The sequence below is a fragment of the Scyliorhinus canicula genome, chromosome 2 (assembly GCF_902713615.1).
Source record: "Scyliorhinus canicula chromosome 2, sScyCan1.1, whole genome shotgun sequence".
Lineage (NCBI taxonomy): Eukaryota > Metazoa > Chordata > Chondrichthyes > Carcharhiniformes > Scyliorhinidae > Scyliorhinus > Scyliorhinus canicula.
The window spans coordinates 59,456,937-59,475,136 of record NC_052147.1 but is presented as its reverse complement, the minus strand read 5'-3'; the positions used below and the strand labels follow the sequence as shown (position 1 = coordinate 59,475,136).

Sequence of the window (18,200 nt, the reverse complement as noted above, 5' to 3'; positions counted from 1 at the left end):
CAAGTTAAATCTGGGTAAGAGTGAATTCTTTCAGGTTACCCCCCCCCCCCCCCCCCCCCCCCCCCCCCCCCCCCACACAGGGAGGGGAGCTGATCTGGGGAGGCAGCTATTCCGTCCGGCCAAGACTAGCTTCCGGTATCTGGGTATCCAGGTGGGCCAAGCATTTGTAGTCTGGTGGATGGGGTGAAGGCCGATTTGAAACGGTGGGATGTCCTTCCTCTGACCCTATCAGGAAGGGTACAGATGGTGAAGGTGAATATTCTCCTGAGGTTATTGTTCCAGTGTCCCCCAGTCTTTCATCCCAAGGCTTTCTTTTGAAGGGTTAATAAATTGATTTCTACTTTTGTTTGGGGTTGGTGAGACTCCTTGGGTTTGTAGGATGGTTTTGCAAAGGGACAGGCAGTCGGGTGTTTGGCATTACCTAATGTGTTATCCTATTACTGGGCAGCAAATATTGATACGGTGCAGGGGTGGTTTGAGGATCTGGATGTGGACGGAGGAGGTTTTGTGCATAGGGTTGAATCTGAGGACCCTGGTTACAGTGCCACTGCCTTTTTCCCCGGCTAGATTCTCTTCTAGCGTGGTGGTGATGGCCACTTTAAGGATTTGGAATCAGTTTAGGCAGCATTTTAAACTTGGCTCCATGTCTGTTGGCTCCAATCTGCACAAACCATCTGGCTTAGATTCATTGTTTAGGGAATGGGAGAGGGAGGGCTTGGAGAGCTTTCAGTACATGTTTCTGGAGGGTAGATTTGCCGGTCCTGATGATTTGGTATCAAAGTTCCAGCTTACGAGAGGGAATTTATTTTACACAAAGAACTTCCTTCATTTCCCCTGGTGCCATCACCTTCGTTTGCGGATCCTGGCCTTGTCCAAGTTGGGGGGAGGGTAAGATTTCAGATGTCTATGGGTGGATGTTAGTGACAGAGAAGGCATCATTGGAGGAAGTAAAGAGGAAGTGGGAGGGTGAGCGGATTTGGTCTTTGAGGGGGGAGTGTGGAGTAAGACTCTTCACAGGGTCAACCTCACCTCCTCGTGTGCAAGTTTAGGTCTAATCCAGTTCAAGGTAGTGCACAGAGCGCACTTAACTAGGGCGCGTATGAGTGGGTTCTTCCCAGGGGTAGGTGGAGGACAGGTGTTGGGGGGGGGGGGGGGGGGGGGGGGTGTTGGCTTTTTAAGTTAAGGTTTTGTTTTCTTTATGGGGGGTTGGCGGGCCTGGGTGGATGCATTTTGGGAATAATATGGGGTTGCGATTGGCGATGTTGTTGTGTTTGTTATAATGAAAAGAGTGTTTGAATATAAATATTTCCAAAAAAAAATAATAATTTAGGAGCTCAGCCAGTGGAGACTGAAAATAAAATGCTGCTGCAAGATTTAAGAACCAGACTTTGTTTGGGTGCTCAACTCTTATTTTATCAAATAAAACCTGCCAAATGTAAAACCTGGCAGCATTGTAAACTGTGAGGATAGTGTAGAACTTCAGAGGGACATCATGGTTGAGTGGGTAGATAGGTGGCAGATGTGGTTCACTGTGGAGAAGTGTGAGGTGATTCATTTTGGTAGGATGAATTTAGAGAGACAATATAAACGATGGGGTGTAAAGGGACCGGCATGTGTATGTGCAAAAGTCATTAAAGGTAGCAAGACAGGTGGAGACAATAGTTAATAAAGCACATAGTATCCTAGTTAATAGGGGCATAGAGTACAAAAGCAAGGTAGTTATGTTGAACTTATTCAAAACACTAGTTAGACCTCAGCTGGAATATTGTGTATCTGGGCACCGCACAGTGCAGAGTGCAGAAAAGGTGAACAAGAATTGTTCTAGGGATGAGAAACTTCAGTTATAAGGATAGGTTGGAGGGTTTGCGACTGCCCTCCTTGAAGAGAAGACCAAAAAGAGATTTGATAGAGATGTTCAAACTCATGAGGGGGCTGGAAAGAGTGGATAGGAAAAAAACTATTGCTGCTGGTAAAAGGATGAAGAACGCGAGGGCACAGATTTAAAGTGATTTGCAAAAGAAGTAAATGTAATGCGAGGAAAAACATTTTCACACCGCCAATAGTTCGGATCTGGAATGAACTGCCTGAACGTGTGGTGGAGGCAGGTTCCATCGAGGCATTCGAGAGGACATTAGATGATTATTCGAATAAAAACAACGTGCAGGGGTACAGGGAAGAGGCTGGGGAATGGCACTAAGTCATGATGCTCGTTTGGAGAGCCAGTACAGACATGATAAGCTGAATGGCCTCCTTCTGGACTGTAACAATCCTGTGAAAGTCTTCACGGTCCGCGTAAGGACAGACATGCCTGGCCCCTGCTCAGCAAGCACTGTCGTAGAATCTCAGGAAAGAAATCCTTTGAGAATGGAGTACGGTAGACCCACTCTCCAATCCCCTATCAAACCCAATCCCAGACAAACCGCTCCAGAGACCATGGAAGGAGATGGCCAGGAGTGAGATTGCCAACTTCAACACCGTGTGCACTCACGTGTGTAATTATGATACTGAATTATCAAAATTACTTATCATTTCCACTGCAATTCTCTTGCTGAAATTAGCCCCAATCCTGGCAGCTGAAATTTGCCTGTTTTACTTCCCATCCCATCTGGATCAAGAAGTCTTACAACACCAGGTTAAAGTCCACCAAGTTTGTTTCAAATCACTAGCGTTTGGAGCACTGCTCCTTCCTCAGGTGAACCAGAAACTCAGACCCCAAATTTCTCCAAACAAAGAATTGAGACCCCAGATGGTCTACAATGGTATTTATACGACAATTTCTTCTGACTGTACATTTGCATATCCACTGGAATAGCGGCTCACATAATCACAAGCAAATTGAAATGAGAGCATATCCCTTTTCAGGGCCGAAGCTGCAGCAGTAAGGGATTGTGTCCGACTAACTTGGCTGATTATCAACTGCTTAACTCATTACTGTCTTTCTGACACTTTCAAGAATCACCACCACAAGAGGCAGACAAACAAGGGCTGGGGCAAATCAGGAGTGGAGGCGAAGGGGCCACAATTTCTCGGAAACAGACTTGCAGAACCTGCGGGATGAAACTAAGCTCAAGGGATGCAGACTACTGGTGATGTCCATGCTTGGGGACCACTAAAACCCTCGCTCATGCCATGTGGAGGGAGTAGCACTGGCAGCAAGTGTCAACTCCTCAGTCCCAGACCGCCAGACTCAGGTCCTGACGAGGGATACAAATAATACACCCGTTCGCCCTTTCACATCTTCCTTCTGCTGCAGCACATTCTTCAGGCCCAAAGCAGAGCTGTTTAACTAAACTTTAATGGACACTGATTTTAGACCTTAGATTATGGTTATCTGAGTTACCCTTCCTACGCGTCCCGCACCAGACCCCCACCACCATCTAACACCAGTTCCTCGGCACGCACAGCCCCACAAGTCTTCCTCCACTTCATAGAATTATGTGAACACATTTCTTACATGGTGTAACATTTGAATGTGTACTTCCACTTCATGGATTCATCATTTGCCCAAAGAATTGCCGCACAATGCCAAAGAGACAGGTCAAAAATGTGTGGCAACTCACAGCATACAGGAGGGAGTTCATGGAGGTCACAGGAAGAAATGTTACTGTTGCTATCAGAAGTGACGACATTGGAGGAACATTGTCGATATCACAATAATGACAGATCAACTCCACTATTACCACTGCATTCCCGCAAAGAACCTCACAGCCACAAGTGTCCTCCCTTGTTTTGTCCCCCGAATCCCAAGCAGACTCGAGTCCAAAAATGTGCAGGTTAGGTGGACTGGCCATGATAAATGCCCTTAGTGTCCATAAAGGGTAGGTGGGGATACAGGGATAGGGTGGAGGCGGTGAGTTTAAGTAGGGTGCTCTTTCCAAGAGCCCGGTGCAGACTTGATGGGCTGAATGGCCCCCTTCTGCACTGTAAATTCTATGATCCTGGGCTTGCACTATCCTTTCCTGTAACCGTGGGGGAGAGGAGATCCACAGGAAGGGGAGCATGGGGCAGAAATTACTTCCTTGTTAACTAGGATGATCATAATGAGGGTTCATCTACGCAGAGGTGTCTGGAGCTGATTCGGTTTCACTTTTCCAAACTCCTTAATGGCATCCTCTGTGTCGGCTACTGATCGTATCCCAATGCTAGTTCAGACTTTTACCTAGTCGGGGATGGACAGAGAGGAATGAACTCAGATGCATCAATGAGCATGTTGCACCAGATGATTCACACACAAGGGAATTAGGAATGGCAATGCAAAAGCGAGGTTTTTGTGATACACCCGGGGGACCAGGGAGAGGGTATTGGGAGACTCCCCTTCAAGCGAGCAGGAAAGAGCTTTAGGTACTTAGGGGTGCAGGTGGCAAGGAACTGGGGGACCCTCCACAAGTTGAACTTTTCCAGGCTGGTGGAACAGATGGAGGAGGAATTTAAGAGGTGGGACATGGTACCGTTGTCGCTGGCGGGGAGGGTGCAGTCAATCAAAATGACGGTCCTCCCAAGGTTCTTTTATTTCAGTGCTTGCCCATCTTCCTCCCTAGGGCCTTCTTCAAAAGGTGACGAGTAGCATCATGAGCTACGTGTGGGCGCATGGCACCCCAAGGGTGAGGAGGGTCTTTTTGGAGCGGAGTAGGGGACAGTGGAGGGCTGGCACTACCCAATCTCTCGGGGTACTACTGGGCGGCAAATGTGTCAATGGTGCGCAAGCGGATGATGGAAGGGGAGGGGGGCAGCTTGGAAACGAATGGAGAGGGCGTCCTGTGGCAACACAAGCCTGGGGGCCCCTAGTAACGGCACCATGGCCGCTCCCCCCACGAGGTACACCACGAGCCCGGTGGGTGGCGGCCACCCTCAAGATATGGGGGCAGTGGAGGCGGACCAGGGGGGAAATGGGAGGTCTGTTGGCGGCGCCAATAAGAGGGAACCATAGATTTATCCCGGGGAACATCGACGGGGGATTTCAGAGCTGGTACAGGGGTGGGGCATACGGCAGCTGAAGGACCTGTTTATAGAGGGGAGGTTTGCGAGCCTGGGAGGGCTGGAGGAGAAGTTTGAACTCCCCCCGGGAAACATGTTCAGATATTTACAAGTGAAGGCATTTGCTAGGCGGCAGGTGGAGAGGTTTCCCCTGCTCCCCAGTAAGGGGGCGAGTGATAGGGTGCTCTCAGGGGTCTGGGTCGGAGGGGGGAAGATATCAGACATCTACAAGATAATGCAGGAGGCGGAAGAAGCATCAGGGGAGGAGCTGAAAGCCAAGTGGGAAGGGGAGCTGGGAGAGCAGATAGAAGACGGGATGTGGGCGGATGCACTGGAGAAGGTCAATTCTTCCTCCTCGTGTGCGAGGCTGAGCCTCATTCAATTAAGGTGCTGCATAGAGCTCACATGACGGGGACAAGGATGAGCCGGTTCTTTGGGGGTGAGGACAGGTGTGTCAGATGTCTGGGAAGCCCAGCGAACCATGTGCATATGTTCTAGGGCATGTCCGGTGCTGGAAGGGTTCTGGAAGGGGGTGGCAAGGACGGTGTCGAAGGTGGTGGGGTCCAGAGTCAAACCAGGATGGGGGCTTGCGATCTTTGGGGTCGGGGTAGAACCGGGGGGTACAGGAGGCTAGGGAGGCCGGAATACTGGCCTTTGCGTCCCTAGTGGCTCGACGAAGGATATTAATTCAATGGAAGGACGCGAGGACCTCCAAGCGTTGAAACTTGGAGTTAACGATATGGCTAGCTATATTCAGCTAGAAAGGATCAAATTTGCCCTGAGAGGGTCGGTACAGGGATTCTCCAGGCGGTGGCAACCTTTCCTTGACTTTTTAGATCAGAGATAGACGTTTCGGGGTCGTGGCAGCAGCAACCCGGGGGGGGGGGGGGGGGGGGGGGGGGGGAAGGAGAGGGGAGGGGAGGGGGGGGAGGTGGCGGGGGGGGAGGGGAGGGGGGGGTGAGGGGAGGGGGGGGGGGGAGGGGGGGCAGCAAGGGTCGTGGGGGGACATGTACGACTGTAACGCGGGCAAATCTGCTCGCTGCTTCATGTCTGAAACTGTAGGCTGCCTTGTTTGTTAAGTTGTTGCCTGGGGGGGGGGGGGGGGGGGGGGGGGGGGGGAGGAGAGAGGACTGGTGCGCGCGATCGAGGGCGGGCGAGGGAGGGATATTTGCCTAGAGGGATTGTGTTGTAAATAATTTAAAATTAGTAGGGGTAAATGTTTGTATGGAAAAACTCTTTCAATAAAAATTATTTAAAAAAAAAAATGAATGGCAAATGGTCACAGCTGTGCCACCTTCCCAGCAGAGAACAAAAGTGCCCACACGGCTTTATCATAGATCATAGAATATACAGTGCAGAAGGAGGCCATTCGGCCCATCGAGTCTGAACTGGCTCTTGGAAAGAGCACCCTACCCAAGGTCAACACCTCCACCCTATCCCATAACCCAGTAACCCCACCCAATACCAAGGGCAATTTTGGACACCAAGGGCAATTTATCATGGCCAATCCACCTAACCTGCACATCTTTGGACTGTGGGAGGAAACCGGAGCAAACCCACGCACACACGGGGAGGATGTGCAGACTCCGCACAGACAGTGACCCAAGCCGGAATCGAACCTGGGACCCTGGAGCTGTGAAGCAATTGTGCTATCCACTGTGCTACCATGCTGCCCACTTTATTGTCATAGGTCTCGAAACTCAGGGATGTTTGCCTAATGGAAGGACATACAGGCTCGGAGGTCAGTCTCCAAGGACGTGCAGCAGGTGTCATCTCTAACTCTCTCGTCTGTGGCATACGTTTTGGCAGCATGAGAAAAGTTTTTCATTTGCAGGTGTTAATAGAGCAAACATCTGCTTCATTGGAACGACCAGAGACCCTAAATAAAAAGCGGTGTGGGATCAGTCAGTGATGCCACCCACTTTGAAGTCCAGATGGCAGCTCTGGGTGACAACAGGGGAGACAATAAGCAACACCAGAATGGAGTGGGGGCGGCGGGGCGGGGTAACTTTAGGATCTTTCGAGATGGATGAACTTACATAGGAAAAAAATGTTTAAGTCATCGAACAGAAGCAGCACAAAAAGGCTAACAGCTACTCGGCTAGCCCCCGTCACCCTAACTTTTCCCTGTAGCCCAGCAAATTTTATCCCAAATAATTATCTAATCCCCTCTCGAAATCCAGAATGGAATCTGCCCCACCACACAGTGCTTTCCAGATCCACTTACCAAGTGAAATTATTTTCCCTCATGTAGCCTCCGGTTTGTTTTCCATTCAAACAGTGGTCTGCTTAAATATGTGCCCTGGTTCTTCGCCCTTCCGCCAACATTTTCTCCACCATCTCCTCTCTCAACCATGTCTAGATTTTCAGCCTCTCTATTAAATATCCTCTCACTCTTTTCTCGAAAGACAGAGCAGCCCCAAATTTGACGATCTATCCGTGTAACTGAAGTCCCCCATCTCCTGAACCATCTCATTTTTGTTTGGATAAATGAGAGACTCAGGGCTAAGGCGAGCAACCAAGAATCTAACGACAATTAAACTGGTTTCCTTCATTCACCCTCCCACCACCAGTTGTGATATGGACGCAAACTCAAGAAAGGGCGAGGTCTCTGGACTCCCACAATTTTCAACACATCAAAAAAAAAAGCACATGCGCAAACCATCAAAAAAAGCTTCTACAGGGCGGCATGCAGCGCAGTGGTTAGCACTAGGACTGTGGCGCTGAGGCCACGGGTTCGAATCCCGGCCCAATTGCTTCACAGCTCCAGGGTCCAGGTTCGATTCCGGCTTGGGTCACTGTCCGTGTGGAGTTTGCACATTCTTTCCCATGTCTGCGTGGGTTGCACCCCCACAACCCAAAGATGTGCAGGCTAGGTGGACTGGCCATGCTGAATTGCCCTAATTGTAAAAAATAAATAGTTGGGTACTCTAAATTTATATTAAAAAAAGAAAAAGAAAGCTTTGAGACGGACAGCTATTTCTATAGCAGAAACATTAGTGTCCCACAAATATTTTTCCTCACTCTGCCCAGGGCGCAGCACGTGGTGCATAGTGGTTAGCATAAATGCTTCACAGCTCCAGGGTCCCAGGTTCGATTCCCGGCTGGGTCACTGTCTGTGCGGAGTCTGCACGTCCTCCCCGTGTTGGGTTACGGGTATAGGGTGGATACGTGGGTTTGAGTAGGGTGATCATTGCTCGGCACAACATCGAGGGCCGAAGGGCCTGTTCTGTGCTGTACTGTTCTATGTTCTATCACATCCCTACTTTAAACTTTACTCTCAAAATAATTTATTGGACAAATATAAAATAGGAGGAACACCTTTAATTTTTTTCTCTTTTATGCGTAGTTAATGTTGTTCCAGCAGTAATGTATAAATGTATAACCTTTACAGTTAGGCCCAGAGAGTTCAAAAGGAAAAATTTAAAACAAATGTTGGGAAACACCAATAAATAAACAAGCTCAACATGTGAAAGTGAGGGCGGGTCGGGTACAGGCGGTTAAAATGAACGTGTTGCCGCGATTTTGCTTTATTTTTCAATGCTAGCCGATTTTCCTGCCAAAGGCTTTTTTCAGAGAGATTGAGGGAAGGATTACTTTGTTCATATGGGGAGGGAAGGATTACTTTGTTCATATGGGGAGGGAAGGTGGCCAGAGTTAGAAAAGTGCTGCTACAGAGGGGAAGGCAGTGAGGGGTTTGGGTCTTCCGAACCTGGGCGAAATTCTCCCCTACCCGGCGGGGCAGGGGGTCCCGGCGTCTAGCGGAGTGGCGCACAACCACTCCGGCGTTGGGCCTCCCAAAGGTGTGGAATTCTCCGCACCTTTAGGGGCTAGGCCTGCCATGGCGTCGCTCCCGCTCCGCCGATGGCGCCAAAACTGGTGCCAACGGCCTTTGGCGCTACGCTGCCCGGCGTCGGGGTTGGCCGAAAGGCCTTCGCCGGTCCGCGCATGCGTCGGAGCATCAGCAGCCGCTGACATCACCACCAGCGCATTCGCGGTGGAGGGGGTCTCTTCCGCCTCCGCCATGGTGGAGGCCGTGGCGAGGGCGGAAGAAAAAGAGTCCCCATGGCACTGGCCCGCCGCCGATCGGTGGGCCCGATTGTGGGCGAGGCCACCGTGGGTGCACCCGCAGGGTCCGATTGGCCCGCGCCACCCAGGACCCGGGGCCGCTCGCGCCGCCAATCCCGCCGGCACAGAGGTGGATTAAACCACGTCGGCGGGAGAGGCCTGTCAGCGGCAGGACTTTGGCCCATGCGGGCCGGAGAATCGCGCGGGGGGCACGCCGATCGGCGGGGTGATTCCCGCTCCCACCGATTTCGGGTGGCGGAGAATTCCGGCCACAGCGGGGGGGGATTTATGCCGGCCCGGGCGATTCCCCGACCCTGCGGGAGGGGGGGGGGCGGTGAATTCCTCCCCTGATGTATTACTACTGGGCGTCGAATGTGAGAAGGTGCGGAGCTGGGTCAGGGGTTGATTCCCAGTGGGTCAGAATGGAGGAGAGTTTGTGCAGGGGGTTGGGATTGAAAGCACTAGCAACAGCGTCGCTCCAGATAGCTTTGGGGAAATACTCATGGAGTCCGGTAATAATAGCTTCACTGAGAATTTGGAGGCAGTTTTCAACATTCGGGTTGCGGGCAGGGTCAAGGGAAATGCCGATTTGGGGGAACCACAGATTTGAGCCAGGGAGTGGGATGGAAATTTTCGAAAATGGGAGGAGAAGGGGATTAAGACACTAAAAGATTTGTTCTTAGGGGTCGGTTTGCTGGACTGAAGGAGCTGGAAGCGAAGTGTCGGCTGGAGCAGGGGGAAATGTTTAGATACATGCAGGTTGAGATTTTGCCAGAAAGGAGATACAGAGCTTCCCGGTGAAGCCAGCTCCACATTGCTGGAGGGGTTGCTGACGACAAGGGGACTGGAGAAGGGGGTAGTGTCAGCGGTGTATGGAGCTATTTTGGGAAGAGGAGAAGGCACCACTGGAAGGGATCAAAGCAAAGTGGGAGGAAGAGTTGGGAGAGGATACGGAGGAGGGGTTCTGGTGTGAGGTGCTCCGGAGAGTGAATGCCTCCACCTCGTGCGTGAGGTTGGGGCTGATACAGCTGAAGGTGGTATATAGAGCACACGTCACGAGGGCGAGGATGAGCTGATTCTTTGAAGGAGTAGAAGATGTGTGCGAACATTGCGGGGGGGCCCCGCTCATCAGGTTCATATGTTTTGGTCCTGTCCAAAGCTAGAGGATTACTGGAAGGAGATTTTTAGGATAATTTCTAAAGTGGTGCACGTGAAACTGGACCCGGGCCCCCGGGAGGCCATATTCAGGGTGTCGTACCAGCCAGGGCTGGAAATGGGTGCGGAGGCAGATGTTGTAGCCTTCACCTCGTTGATCGCCCGAAGGCGGATCCTGATAGGTTGGAGAGCAGCCTCTCCACCCTGTGCCCTGGCATGGCGGGGGGACCTGTTGGAATACTTGACCCTTGAGAAGTTTGAACTGATGGGAAGGATGGAGGGGTTCTACAATTCATGGGCATTATTCATTATGCACTTTCAAAATTGGATAACATCGAACATTAGTTGGGGCGTGTGGGTGGGAGGTTTGGGGGGAGGGGGGCTGTGTGTTTTAATGGCGACTATGGGTGATCCCTCATTCCTTTTTGTCATTTGTTTGTGTGAACATGCGGGCTAATGCTTGGGGTTTGGTGGGAGGATGGCGACGTGTTCTTGATATGGGGATTGACATATTGTTACTGATTATGTTTTATGTTGGCGGGTTTGTAAAGTTGGGAGAAAATGTGAGAAGGAGGAGAATAAAAAATATATTTTTTTTAAAACATGTGAAAGTGAGAACAATTATCTGTTGCCCATTCATATTCTCTCCGGAGAGGCATCATTCTTCCCCTCAATTCCTCCTCTCCTTCCTTCGTCTCTCTCTCTCTCAGCCTTCATCTCCCTCCCTCCCTCTCACACTCCCCATCTCACTCAGACGCAGTTGGAGCCATGTTACCGGCACTGAATCACTGCCATCTTGGCTCCCTCTCTCCAGATCCGCAATGGCTGTGTTGAGATCCCAATTCTCTTCCTACGAGATTGTTCTAACTGGGATTGTAGTGAGGGCGGGAAGTGAACTGTCTTATTTACAAATAACTCACCTCAGTACATCCTCCCTGGTGGTGCTGGAGACATTCCCCTACATGGTCAATTAAAAACACACAACTCTAAAAAGGATTTTAAAATGTAACTAATTCCAAAGCAAGGGGAAAAAATGTCAACTTATTCATTCACTCTCAGGTTCTGTGGTTCAGCTTTAGAGATTATTTTCACCTCTCCCCCTCTTCAACTCAGAAGTTTTTTTTCTGGTTTTAATTCTCCTGTCTCTCCCATGGTCGCTGCTATCCAACCACACCTACAAAAGGATCCATAATTTAAGATAACTTGTATGGGAACGACCCTTCTTGAACTTTTGAGGGTGAATTTGCCTGCACCACCCACCCCTCTGTGTATTTTGAACACTTTGCCTCGAATTGGACAGAATACTTAATTTGAGGCTGAACCAGGGTTTTATCAAAGTTCACCAGAGCATCATTTGCACTCTGTAGCCCCATTTATCAACCCCAGGATTTTGTGTGCCTTATTCATGTTTTTTCCAACTGGCCCTGCCACGGTAATGAGTTCTGTACATATACCTCTAGTCTATCTGTAGCTACTTTGTGATCTGGTGTACGTAGTATGAAATGCATGAGGTTATGTACTCGCATTGATCTCAGCTTCTTAATCGTTTTGCTAAGTTTAGCACTGAGTGTAAGAGAAAATATCCAAAAGGCAGAATACACAGACTATAGGAACGGTAGCTAAAAAGGTTCATACATGACACTAAATCAACAAAAAAAAATGGTTTTCCCAATATGGTAGCTTCCTGGAACTATCCACAATTCATGCTACTGTCTCTCATTTCATTTGCACAACCTGATTGACACCATTAAGACAATCATTCTACTGATCAGTGGGGACACTAATCCAGGACTAAGAATTGCAGTCCTTATCCCCTGCCAAGTGTGGCAGAGCAAATTTCCTCAGGTCCTCAGCACCGTAGGCAGCAGTGATAACCATTGTGCCACATGCCGCTCCTAGATATTGGGATATTTTAATGATCAGGCCTGATGCAGTGTACCTGTAAACATAATCCAATGGCCCTTTGCCTGATGGGCAGCACGGTAGCATACTGGTTAGCACTATGACCTCACAGTGCCAGGATCCCAGGTTCGATTCCCGGCTTGGGTCACTGTTTGTGCGTAGTCTGCACGTTCTCCCCGTGTCTGCGTGGGTTTCCGGTTTCCTCCCATAAGTCCCGAAAGACATGCTGTTAGGTGAATTGGACATTCTGAATTCTCCTTGTGTACCCGAACAGGCGCCGGAATGTGGCGATAGTAACTCAGTAACTTCATTGCAAAGTTAATGTAAGCCTACTTATGACAACAAATATTATTATTACTATTATGGAGGCAATGGCCACTAGCCATGGAGGGAAGACCCAGGAAGGCCGATGGACTGCGAGTCATTTTGCAATCTGTCTTGCAGGGATTAGCAAAGAATTTTAATGCAGGCAATCAATCCTTCCAGGATTGAAGACCTTTGGCAGTCAAGGTTTTGTGGCCTTCCCTGGGCCTCGAAGCAGTTCTTCAGATGCACTCAGGGCCCATTCCACTGGAAAAAATAAAAGGACAGAAACAGGGGCAGAATCCGAGTTCAACACAATTTTCCAATTCTGCAGTTAGCGATCCAATCCACTACTCCTCATGACCCAACCGGAACCTCAGGACTGGTGCTCATGTTCACATGTCAAGAGTGGGCACGTAAATGATGAAACAGAAGTCCACAAATCGTTGCAAAAACAAACTACCTTCCGGGGCCGGGGAGATAAGACTAATTAGTACCCGTATTCTGTAATATTTTCTGGATAGCAAACAATTGACCAATATCCTTGCATAAGTTGGATGTGTAAACGAATGGTGCAATATTAAATGAATATTAATAAGATTTCAGCCATGTCAAAACTTACTTATCAACATTCGTTTTGGCAGTTCCCATTATTCTGATCATTTTCTGTGGCTCCCAACCACCTGGCAGAGAAAGTTCATAAGGTACCGGCTGTAAATATCAAATAAAAACAAGGGTTATTAGACATAGACATAGAACAGTACAGCACAGAACAGGCCCTTCGGCCCTCGATGTTGTGCCGAGCAATGATCACCCTACTTAAACCCACGTAACCCGTAACCCAACAATCCCCCATTAACCTTACACTACGGGCAATTTAGCATGGCCAATCCACCTAACCCGCACATCTTTGGACTGTGGGAGGAAACCGGAGCACCCGGAGGAAACCCACGCACACACGGGGAGGACGTGCAGACTCCGCACAGACAGTGACCCAGCCGGGAATCGAACCTGGGACCCTGGAGCTGTGAAGCATTGATGCTAACCACCATGCTACCGTGAGGTTATTAATAGGGAATATAAAGATGTGCCAGTAACTGTGCCGTCAGTTTTCCATTTCCACTGCCAGTTACAGTGTGCCCAAATTCATCTCACTTGCATGCCGGGATGGATTCAGAAACGAACAACAAAGGCCAATGCACGTTGGAACTTTTATCAGTTTGGCTTCTGAGATTCCTTCACGTTGAAGGACAGTGTGTACACACTGGCTAGGGCTTAGAAAGTGTCCCATGGGACAGTACAAGTGGTCCCAGTGCTTCATCTATCCAGAATAAAAAACAATGCTCGTTGCAAACAGGATTCCTCTCCTCCCTTCCTGGTAATAAACAGAATTCAGTCACCCTACAGTCCCACTCCCTTGTGACCATTACTCATGAGTAAGCCCTGATACGGAGATATGGGTGGTGTCCCTGTGAGCCAGGAGAATACTGCTCTTTCTTTGAGATACTTGCCATTGAATATGTGGAACAGCAGGAAATTGCAGCACATGCATGATACATACCCACTGAACAGGCAAGAAAATTAAGGTTTAGGTCAGTTGGCTGGACAGCTGGTTTGTGACGCAGAGTGAGGCTAAATGCATGGGTTCTATTCCCATACCGGCCAAGGCCCGCTCTCAACCTTGCACCTTGCCTGAGGTGTGGTGATCCTCAGGTCAAATCACTGCTGGTCAGCTCTCCCCTAAAAAGGAGCCTACGGACATCTGGGACCTTGGCGACTTTACTTCACTTTACTCAAACAAAAATGCACCTTATCTATCACCAAGACTGCTTACTCTCATCTGTGTAACATTTCTACTTCTACCCTTACCCTGATGCTGAAACCTTTATCCACACACCTGTCATCTCTGTAAAGGAATGTCTTCAAATGTTGAATTTACTGGCCTTCAATCCTCCATGAACTCTTTAAAAAAAGCCACTGTACCCTGCCTGCACACTCAGCATCGTATTTTTGTTTTCTTCGGAGATAAAAAAAAAGTAATTCCCTTTTCCCCCAATACAGCGCAATTAAAATCTAGTAATTTCATTCTTTGGCCCACCCTATAGAGCAGACTCAATCTTCTCAAAATACATTTTCAACACAGGTTTCAATTGCTTTCCACAACCCTCGTATCACAGCTATTTATCTATTTCGTTCCCCCTGCAAACTGTGTGAGATTTCTTACAGTGTTTTCTATGTTAACGACACTACATAAACACAAGTTATTACTACAGTAAGACTGAATGCAATAAAAAAATCGATCCATGTACAAGACATAGGTACAAAACTGCCTACAAAGAACAGTACAGCAAAGGAACAAGCCCTTCGGTCTGCCCCAATCATCATGTCTCTCTAAACTAAAACCTTCTGCACATCCAGGGTCCATATCCCTCTATTCCCAACCTATTCATGCCTCAGACCAAAACATTGGAGATTTAAGGATTCTCAAATGTAGCTCACATTAAAGAGGTTCTACCACTTGTGGAATACACAACATTCATTGTTGATTTACTTCAAAGAAGACAAATACCTACCAATGCAGCACCCCCTTCACCAGATTGATTAGGGGCGCTGGGAGATCCAAAAGGAGCTTGTGGGCCTGGTTGTCCAGGCCAAGGTCCAGCCTGCCCAGGCCAAGGCCCAGGCTGTCCAGGCTGAGCCTGTCCAGGCCAAGGTCCAGGCTGCCCAGGCCCAGGCTGTCCAGGCCAAGGTCCAGGCTGCCCAGGCCCAGGCTGCCAAGGTCCAGGCTGCCCAGGCTGTCCAGGCCAAGGTCCAGGCTGCCCAGGCTGTCCAGGCCAAGGTCCAGGCTGCCCAGGCTGTCCAGGCCAAGGTCCAGGCTGCCCAGGCTGTCCAGGCCAAGGTCCAGGCTGCCCAGGCCCAGGGCGCCCAGGCTGTCCAGGCCAAGGTCCAGACTGTGGAGATGGCCATCCCGGTTGTGGATTATTACCATCAGCTTTCACTTTGTCAGCATTCGAAGGACCAAAATCCAAAGCATCTGCCAACTAAAAAGATATAAAACATGTATTATACACGTGTGTTTTAAAGCTAGCTACAGAATGGAAAAAAGCTTTATATAATACATTTTGGTGATGGGGAGGAAATGCAAATGAACTTTTGTGGCAATAATGTTGGAATAAACTCAGATGTGCCATTAAGTTAAAAAAAAATCACCCAATCCCATTTCAATTTGGGCACTGTCATTAGTGCATTGAGCCACACAGACCAAAAAGATTCTCTGTCTGATCCCTTTTTGTGGGAAGAGAGGCGATTTCATCCAGGTCACAGGTAGGAAAATGCAGTTCACCCAAGCCCAAGATGAGAAAACACAAGAACAACCAAGTTTCTTGTTTCTAGGAGTGTGGTAAAGTGCACACATGTTGACTCTGGGAAAGGTTCGGATTTGGGTTTGTCCTTGGCTTCGATTTTTGGTTAGTATATACTGCGTGTAATGCAGTGTTTAATCCCTCAAATGTTGGATGTAGCTTAGGATGAGACAATCCTCTTCCGCGATCTCAAAAGCTCTATTAAGTAGTCAAGAAAAAAACAAGACCTCCACGAGCCAGTTCTTAGCAGGGTCTCAATGGATTTATATTTACCACCACCTTTCCCACAACCGCCCTTCGCCCATCAAAAACCTGCAAGTGCTGTCTTTTCACTCTAGTGGGGACTGGAAGATGAGTGCAATCTTGAGCAAGTTTCCAATTTCTGGGAGGCAGAGGAACTGGGGTGGTGAGTAACAATGGACCTCTCAAGACCCTGGGAAAGACTTGGTCATCAAGGACTGTGTGACAGAAACACTGAAGCAACCCAAATGAGAAAAAAAAAAATAGTAAACGATAAATATTTGTTTGCATGAGAGATTAACAGACAGAAGGGAAAAAAAAGAGAACTTACATCAAGTAAATTTCAAAATTTATGCTCCAAAATTTCTGAACACTCCAAGTTAAATATAGTATCTAATTCCAAATAATTAGGATTAGTGTGTGATTATCGTAGATAAATGGATGGATTCAGTAATAGGAACTGATCAACGCTGGTAAAGACTCCGAATACCACGTCATCAAAGCAGAAGTTGACCAAAAAAGCATTTTTAACGGTCACAACAAACCAGGTAAGATCTCTTCTTGACACAAGGGTTAAAAGTCTACTTGCGAATGTAACACGAATATGGTTTGCTACTACAGTCAGTGCTTCCACCCCATCCCACATTCCCATCTATTCTGGAATGTCCAATGCTGCTACATATCTTGTTGGTTCCAGTCTCCCACTATCACCTGGTACAACAGTGGTTTTTGACAGATCTCCCATTTGATAAGCAATAGGGCACCTTTCAGTGGATCACAAGTTTTTCCCAGGTTTTTTTTGTTATTTGACTCGGCAGAAATCGCAACAAAATACAGATAAATCATCCTGAAAAAGAGACGAGAGATAGTATTAAAATGAATCTATGCAACCAAGAAACAAATACAACATTTTGGAATTGAACCAAAACACAAATAGAAGGATACAAGTGCATAAAGACTGAGCTAATGAAAGCTAATCATTAAATAAGTTACCAGGGCATAGTCTGTTTCAACTGCTCAGTTTGAGGAGGATATGAAGAAGAAGGAAGACGAACTGTACCGGAACTTAACAATCATTCGTTACCTGGAGCATTCCATTACCTTGAACATATTTAATGGGAGAGACACAAAGCGAGCGTGAGAGAGAGAGAGCGCCAGAGAGAGGGAGAGCATGCCAGAGAGACAGAGAGCATGCCAGAGAGAGAGAGAGCACGCCAGAGAGAGGGAGAGCATGCCAGCGAGGGAGAGCGCGCCAGAGAGAGAGTGCGCCAGAGAGAGAGTGCGCCAGAGAGAGAGTGCGCCAGAGAGAGAGCGCGCGCCAGAGAGAGAGAGTGCCAGAGAGAAAGCGCCAGAGAGAGAGAGAAAGCACGCCAGAGAGAGTGCGCCAGAGAGAGCGCACCAGAGAGAGCACGCCAGAGAGAGAGAGCGTGTCAGAGAGAGCGAGAGCGCACCAGAGAGAGAGTGAGAGCGCGCCAGAGAGAGAGTGAGAGCGCGCCAGAGAGAGAACGTGCCAGAGGGAGTACGCCAGAGAATGAAAAAGGGCACAAAAATTGAAGGAAAAAACAAAGGGTACAACTTCAAATTAAATCACTGAAGCATAACAATTTTTTTATTTCAATATTCCTAAAATAGAACTTCCACAATATGAGAAAATCTGAATCTGCATGATCAATTTGCTAATGCGGTGTGTTTTGACGTTTTACTCATTATTTGACTCGGCAGAAATCGCAACATATATACTTACAGTTAAATCATCCTGAAAAAGAGAAGAGAGATAGTGTTAAAATGAATCTATGCAACCAAGAAACAAATACAACATTTTGGAATTGAACCAAAACACAAATAAAAAGATACAAGTGCATTAAGACTGAGCTAATGAAAGCTAATCATTAAATAAAGATACCAGGGCATAGTCTGTTTCAACTGCTCAGTTTGAGGAGGATATGAAGAAGAAGGAAGACGAACTGTACCTGAACTTAACAATCATTCGTTACCTGGAGCATTCCATTACCTTGAACATATTTAATGGGAGAGACACAAAGCAGCGTGAGAGAGAGAGAGCGCCAGAGAGAGGGAGAGCATGCCAGAGAGAGAGAGAGCATGCCAGAGAGAGATAGCACGCCAGAGAGAGAGTCCCAGAGAGAGGGAGAGCGTGCCAGAGATAGAGAGAGAGAGAGCGCCAGAGAGAGAGAGCGA

At 48.3% G+C, this 18,200-nt stretch overlaps 1 protein-coding gene across 1 annotated transcript in view; it reads right to left on the bottom strand.

The window, feature by feature from the left end:
* lgals3b (lectin, galactoside binding soluble 3b) overlaps positions 1–18,200 on the bottom strand; it is a 38,650-nt gene that overhangs the window by 14,935 nt on the left and 5,515 nt on the right. Inside the window, exons 2-5 of the mRNA XM_038779376.1 lie at positions 17,749–17,760; positions 16,840–16,851; positions 14,976–15,443; positions 13,025–13,113 (exon numbers count right to left, since the gene is read on the bottom strand). Coding sequence (XP_038635304.1) covers positions 13,025–13,113; positions 14,976–15,443; positions 16,840–16,851; positions 17,749–17,760 — 581 coding nt within the window. The remainder of the gene's footprint in view (positions 1–13,024; positions 13,114–14,975; positions 15,444–16,839; positions 16,852–17,748; positions 17,761–18,200) is intronic.